The sequence below is a fragment of the Peromyscus maniculatus genome, chromosome 8, assembly GCF_049852395.1.
Source record: "Peromyscus maniculatus bairdii isolate BWxNUB_F1_BW_parent chromosome 8, HU_Pman_BW_mat_3.1, whole genome shotgun sequence".
Classification (NCBI taxonomy): domain Eukaryota; kingdom Metazoa; phylum Chordata; class Mammalia; order Rodentia; family Cricetidae; genus Peromyscus; species Peromyscus maniculatus.
In genome coordinates, this window is record NC_134859.1 from 59526130 (window position 1) to 59534016 (window position 7887).

Here is a 7887-nt window from a genome sequence, read left to right on the forward strand (position 1 = left end):
CTCCCTCTATCATGGTATCATTTTCCTTGTTCTTCCACTCTGTCCCTGTTCCAGTTCAACCATCCTGTTCACTTATGTCATCATCACCAATCCCCTACCCTATAGTGGCCCCCATCCTCAGTTTACTCATGGAGATCTCATCTATTTCCCCTCTCCAGGGTCATCCATGTGCCCCTCTTAGGATCCTCCTTGTTATCTAGCTTCTCTAAAGCTGTGGGTTGTAGTCTGGTTATTCTTTGCTTTACACCTAGTATCCACTTATGAGTGAATACATACCATGTTCGTCCTTCTGAGTCTGGGTTACCTCACTCAGGATATTTTCTAGTTCTTTCCATTGCCTGCAAATTTCATGATGTCATTTTTTTTTACTGCTGAGTAGTACTCTATTGTGTATATGCACCACATTTTCTTTATCCATTCTTTAGTTGAGGGGCATCTAGGTTGTTTCCAGGTTCTGACTATTATGAATAATGCTACTACAAACATAACTGAGCATGTGTCCTTGTGGTATGATTGAGCAATCCTTGGCTGTATGCCCAAGAGAGGTATAGCTGGGTTTGAAGAAGATTGATTCCCAATTTTCTGAGAAACCACCATGCTGATTTCCCAAGTGGCTGTACAAGTTTGCACTCCCACCAACAGTGTAGGAGTGTTCCCCTTGCTCCACATCCTCTCCAACATAAGCTGTCTTCAGTGTTTTTGATCTTAGCCATTCTGATAGGTGTAAGAGGATATCTCAGAACCATTTTGATTTCCATTTCTCTGATGACTAAGGATGTTGAGCAATTCCTTAAATGTCTTTAAGCCATTTGAGATTCTTCTATTAAGAATTCTCTGTTTATTTTTTTGTCTTTCCTTCATTTCTTTTTTTTTTTTATTTTACAACACCATTCAGTTCAACATAATAGCCACAGAATCCCCTGTTCTCCCCCTCTTGCCCACCCCTCCCCCTAGCCCACCCCCCATTCCCACCTCCTCCAGATCAAGGTCTCCCCCGAGGACCAGGGTTGACCTGGTAGACTCAGTCCAGGCAGGTCCATTCCCCCCTCCCAGACCGAGTCAAGTGTCTCTGCATAAGTCCCAGGATTCAAACAGCCAACTTATGCAACGAGCCCAGGACCTGGCACCAATGCATAGCTGCCTCCCAAACAGATCAAGCCAAATGACTGTCTCACCCGTTCAGGGGGCAATTGTTGAAAAAAGAAATCTAAATACTACAACTTAGTAAGAATCTACATCAAAATGTTTGAAATACACATGAAATAATAGAAACATAAAGATTATAATTTATACAGATTTACTCAAATACAATGTCTTATGTCATAATAAATATATTAAATGGATTAAATCAAGAATAAGAGCTATAAATAAATAATTTAGGAAACAAAATAAGAATTCCCAGCAGAAAAGAAAGGTAACAGGGGCCCTGATAGCCCAGCATAAGCCCCAAGCCTATCATTTCCTTAGTACAAGGGGCTACTCTAAGTCGTTACAAATGCATTCCTGATTTCTATTATGTTTCGAGACTGGTGTACATGTAGCTTTTCATTTTCATGAAGTCTGCTAACACCGTTGTCACACACCCTTTCTGAAATGCAAGCAGGTTGTTTGACTCATGTGATGTTTTCTTGTGTGGCTCCCCTCATGTTTCAATATAAATAAAAGATTTCTCTTTGCAAAAAAAAAAAAAAAAAAAAAAAAAAGAATTCTCTGTTTAGATGTATAGTACATTTTTCAGTTGCCTTCCTGGTATTCTGACTCTCACAATCTTCCCACTCCTGTGATGCTCCCTGAGCATGGGATGCAGTAGCTATGCTGCCAATGTATCCATTGAATCAGGGCTCCCCACAATACACTGATATTTTCATTGTGTGCAGTTGTGACTAATTTTTAGATAATTTTAGATAATTTCAGACATATATACAATTCTCATCTCCCACTTCCCTAAGCTCTCTGACATATCCCTCCTCCCCACAAATCTTTTATTCACATTCATGACCATTCATTTTGTTTTGCAACCCATCAAGTTTCATTAGTACACTCCATGTAACCATAGGCTTGGAGCTATCTGTTGGAGCCTGGTGGCTCCAACCCTTGCTTTATTTTTGAGGATTTCATGTTCTTCTACACATAACTGGGAATAGTCAACAAAGAGGCAACCATCAGAATAGGAGAAAACATTATATGATAAGATTTGCTATACATATTATATAAGGAACACTTAGAACTCCATGAAATCCATTAACTGTCCAGAAGCTTTTTAGTTTGATGTAATCCAATTTTCATTTTTTGATATTGTTTTTGTGCTCTTTTGTTTGTTTTTCTGTCTGTGTTCACCCTCAGATTTTGAAGCTTTTTCTTTATATTTCCTTCTAATAATGGTCTCATATTTCCATGTCCTATTTTTAAGACATCAATTTCTTGGGCTTCAGAATTTTTTAAAATAATTATTATGATATTTTATTTTTATTATTTAAAACAATCTTACAAGTTAAATATATTTGAATCATATTCTCACCCTCCAGATCCTCTTCCCCTCCCTTCTCACCCAATTTTATGATCTTTTTAAAAAACAAACCAATACAACAACAAATCCCTCCAAAACCAAGAAAACAAAATAAAATCATGCCCCCAAAGGAAGATAAAAGTAAACAAAACAAAGCAACAAAGTGTAACCAAATATTTTTATCTGATTTTGAGAAAATACATTAAGGTGTCCCTGGCTACTGATTAATACCAGGTATAGAAAAAAAGTACAATAATGAGAGCAATATACTAAAGACTTCCAAATCCTTTTAAGAGTCAAAACAAGTTAGAAAACAAATATAGACAATGAAATAAAGATAGGGTCTATGGAATTAAGTTGTGTAATTATCTAATGACAGGCTGTAGAAAGAACTTGTGAAAGACTGGAAAAGGGCTGGTTGTGGTAAAATACTTGAATATTATTAGGTATTGATCTGAGATAATAGAGTATACATTTTATAAAAACACACTCACAGCAGACATTTGGACAAAATGAGAAAATCCTGGTATAACCATGGGAATCAGATATGACTTTCTGTCTACACTGAAATTTCCAGGGCACATGGGCAAGACAGCGAGTGCATATTTAGATCTCCTAAACTTATTTCCCACATTCAACTACTTTTATAAACTCCCTGTAATTTGTGTAGTGAAAGTTATGTTGTGAGATCTCTAAACAGAAGCATCCACAGTGAGATAAAATTCTGTAGCAACATCCAATGTTAATATTAATATTTTCTAGAGAAATTATATAAAAATCTGAAGAGTTACCATCACAGGAATGAAGAAATTTGCTTTTTACAAACTACTCTTTCTACTGCTCCCTTCACATCTCTGTTCCTCAGGCTGTAGATGAAGGGGTTCAGCATGGGAGTTACCACTGTGTACATCAAAGATATAACCATCTCCTTCACAGTAGAGTTATTAGCAGAAGGGCATAAGTAGAGACCAATGACTGGCCCATAAAATAGTGACACTACAGTCAGGTGGGAGCCACAGGTAGAAAAGGCTTTACGGATACCTTGAGAAGAAGGGACCTTGAAGATGAAGGAGACAACTTTTGCATAGGAAACAATAATGAGAAGGAAAGGGAGTACAACTATAGGGCCTCCCAAGATAAATATTGCCAATTCATTGTCATGAGTGCTAGAACAAGCCAGTTTCAGCAGAGTAGACATATCACAGAAAAAGTGGGGAATCACGCTGTCCTCACAGAAAGAAACTCTGGCCATGAGCAGGGTGTGCAGCATGGCATGGAATGTGGTCAGCACCCAGGAGAGCAACACCAGACTCACACAGAGCTTAGGACTCATGATGCTGGTGTAATGAAGGGGGAAGCAGATGGCCACATAGCGGTCATAGGCCATGGCCACAAGGAGGAAGTTCCCAAGGTCTCCAAAAAACAGAAAGAAGTATATTTGTGCCAGGCAGCCTGCATAGGGGATGGAGGGAACTTGGCTCTGCATGTTCTGTAGCAATTTGGGCATTGTGACAGAGGAGAAGCAGAGGTCAGCGAAGGACAGGTTGCTAAGAAACAAGTACATGGGTGTGTGGAGATGGGAGTCCAGTAGAATGAGGATGATGATGATGAGGTTCCCCAGGACAGTGGTGAGGTACATGGCCAGAAACAGGGCATAGAACAGGTTCTGGTGCTCTGGGAGGATAGGCAGGCCCAGGAGGAGGAACTGGGAGACAACAGTTTGGTTCCTTCTAGTCATCTGTTTACTCCAATGCCTTTTCAGAAAAAAAAAATAATAGTAGCACTTAACATTCCAAATGAAGGTGAAAATATTCAAATTCATTGGATAATGAACAAAAGAAGTAGCATATTTTCATGCTCTACAAAACATTATCACAATAAATATACTGCTCAGATCAACATGTCTATATTAATATTTATTAAGGACTTATTAAATCTGTCTAACATATTTCACCAGCTAGTCTTTTCCTAAACAGTTTTTTATTTGATTTGCATAAAATCTATTTGCATCTCTTGAACTTACCTTGTTAATTATCCTAAACGAATTTGATTGCTTCATGCTTTATCATTCTCTGAGTGTTTTCCATTATCTATCTATCTATCTATCTATCTATCTATCTATCTATCTATCTATCTATCTATCAATCATCTGTCTGTCTGTCTGCTTGACTGTCTATCTATCTCTCCAAAAAAATTTATATACACTAAAATTTTATATTGTCACTTAAACTCAGTTGTAGGTAGGTGTCTTTCCTAACTATAGGATATATATCCCATCATTAACTATCTTCCATTGGGTGTGTCAAGAGTATTTGTGTCACAATAGATTCCCAGAGGAACTGATATCCCTACTCATGTAGTGTCTTCCTTTTCTGTCTCTTATATTAGTAAAATCAATTCAGAATCAAAAAGGGTATATTTTATTGCATCCACTCATTTCTCACTTTAATTTAGGGCATTGTAATTCTCTTATTTATTGTATTTCAACTCCCTGCATTCTTCACCATGAGACCATATTCCTAGAACAAGGTGCATCTCTAGCAATATCATATTAGATTCTTAATTCATACCCCCTTTTCCTGCCTCAGTGCCCTCCTTCAACACGCTTCATTTACACCTTTGTAATCTAAGATAACAATCTGATCTTTTTTCTAATAAGTGTTTCAAGGAATTATCATTGCTTTTAAGATAAAGGCAAATTCTTTTTGAATGCACAAATAATACTTTATTACTGGACCTGTGCCTACCCTTTAGGTGACATATGGGCTCACAGTGACTCTTGCATTCCACTTCTTTGTGGATAACAATTGAAGCCATAATTTCCAGTCTCTATTTTTCAACCCTTTCCCTTTGTAATTGTTAACTTCTTCCCATGGAGCATGCTTTATCTGACTTATTCCCACTTATTCTTCATGTATAGTAGCTAGTGCTTGCTTGGAAAAATCTTTGCCTACCTGCTTGGTAAGACCTACTGCCATGTTCACATAGCATCCTGATCTTAACTTACAGCCCCCCTGGTGCTTCTGATCACTGGTTTAGAGCAGACTTCCCACCAGAATTCAAATTACATGCAAGAAAAATCATGTCTGCTTTTATCTTATAACAGGGCCAACACTTGGCATGGTACCTGGATGTTACCTATGTTTCCTGAATATTTCTTGGCTGTAATGCAGGCTGAGGTATGAAAAAGTGAGATTCTTCACCTTTATAAATAGAAAATTCCCATTAAAATTAGAATACATACATTTAAACTTTGCAGAATGCAAACTCACTAGCTTAACCACTCAAAACCTTGACACAATGTGATCAAATTCAGAAAGGTAATTTGGTATTTACTAAACACTGAGGGTATGAGGGTATGACTGTTTTCAGAAATTCTGGTGATTCAAAATACCACAGAGAATGTCACTAATATTGACGTAGGAAGATCAATATGATGATCATTTTATAAATTATTGAAGATACAAAAAGTAGCACAAGGTATGTACAGAGATGCAATATTTATCTTGAGTTCTCTCTTATATATACATAACATCAAGTGATGGATCCTTCCTTAGTCACTGATAACAAGTTTTGACAAGTGCCAGTTCTTAATGCTGTTAGGAAGATATTATTAATGTTGAAGTCAGTAGACCTAGCAAATCACCCTTCACAACATGACAAGCCTTATGGAGCAATTTGAAAGATATAAAAGAAAATGTGCTGTCTTCTGAAGAAAATTTCTCTCTCCAGACTGCTCTGGACTCAAGCCAGCAGTCTCTACTCTTCCTAGAGACTCTTGAGGCAGGCTTTGTAGATATTAAACCCGCAGTTGCCAATATTGTCTAAGCTGTAAGCTGTATCCTTAAAATAAATGGCTCTTTCTGTTCTGTTTTCCTGTTTTCTTCTAGACAGTCTTGACTAATGAACATCCCAGCATACTTTAAGATGGCAAAGAAAGTCAGGGAGGGCATTAAAGGAATGTGAGGTTAGGTATATAGCTCAACTCTGTAATACTTTGTGGCCCAATACGCCACAAAACCACATGGAAAGGACTTCACTCTGTTGATGGGTATTTAATGCAGCTGCATTCATTGATGTACACTTTAGAATCATGTTTCAGTATTATGGAGGAATGACACATGTAAGGAACACCATAACCCAGTTCCCCAAATTCTACTTCCCCCATGAAGGATAGGCTAGGTTTGTCTGTAGTCCCAGTGATCTAATGGAAGATAAGAGTTGGAGATAAGAGAATATCTGAAAGATTGCAGGCCAGCTAGCCTGGCATATGGCATGGCAAACAATAAAATATTGTGTATTGTGAAATGTGAGCTCATGGATGCCAGATATCCTCTGACCTCTACACAGACAGAGACAGCAAGAGACAGACAAAGAAAGACAGAGACATACACAGAGACAGAGACAGAGAGGGAGAGAGAGATTTAAAGACAGAAGAACTACAAAACTGATCCCTGTGTAGTAGTGCAGACCTATGTCCCAGCACTTGGGAGTTTGAGGCTAGAGACCACCATGAGTTGAGTCCAACCTGGAACAGAGTCAGTCTTTCCCCACAAAAATCCAAAGTAGGCTACAGAATTGAAATGAATTTCCCAGACCTGTTATTAGCTTGAAGTGATATAATTTGGGAGAAAAGATGGAGAAAGAGTCATTACAAAGACCCTCATAGATAATAAGGTGTTTATTAATGTTAATCACAAAACAAATACTCCACTATATAACAATAATGTGTGTCAGAGAGACTGCAAAGATGAATATTATCACATCTAAAAAACTATCCTGAGAATATGCAATTTTATTTTTAAAGATAAAATACTCTCAAGTTGGAAGGCCAGTAAGGAAACAGCCCAGTCTGCTGATAATTACCTGGATGGCCAAGGGTGACTCCTAAATCGTGATAAAAGATCCTGCTCTTCTTACTCACTATGGTCACAGGAAGTCACCAGGTCTTCAGTCCTCTCCAGTGTCTACACCACATTTCACACACCTCCCCTGCTACACACCCCTACATAAGAGGCTCTGTGTCCCAGAGGAGTCCAGGAGCTGCAGCAACTCATTAAAGGCAATCATTATCCAAAACCTCTAAATGACCAGTTCTCTCAGAGTCCTACTGAAGTGACTGATAATAGCCAGTGATCACATGTGACTACTTTTTAGAGGGTGGTAGAGAGGGAAGGAAACTCAAGGAGAGTTTGAATAGTTGCTAAAAGTAACCAGAAAGTACATGTTCAAGGACATAACATAATATTTCTTAGAACATATTTTTTTGTAAGTGGCTGTTAAAGACACACCGTTTCCTTTTCTTTAAAAAACAACTAATCAATTATTATTTTTTTACACCCCAGATAGTTTCCAATCCCTTGTCTATGCCCAGTCCCTCC

At 38.0% G+C, this 7887-nt stretch overlaps 1 protein-coding gene across 1 annotated transcript; it reads right to left on the reverse strand.

Moving 5' to 3' along the window:
• Positions 1-2060: 2060 nt before the first annotated feature.
• Positions 2061-7491, reverse strand: LOC121831355 (olfactory receptor-like protein I9). The gene is made up of 2 exons (XM_042282370.2): positions 7373-7491; positions 2061-4260 (listed from the first exon to the last, which is right to left on the reverse strand). Exon 2 carries the CDS (start codon positions 4242-4244, stop codon positions 3300-3302), a length of 945 nt encoding a protein of 314 aa, XP_042138304.2. The 5' UTR covers positions 4245-4260; positions 7373-7491; the 3' UTR covers positions 2061-3299.
• Between the last annotated feature and the right edge of the window lie 396 nt (positions 7492-7887).

Coding starts and splice junctions, on each gene's coding strand:
- LOC121831355 (XM_042282370.2), bottom strand. CDS start 4,244: ATGACTAGAAGGAACCAAACTGTTGTCTCCCAGTTCCTCCTCCTGGGC.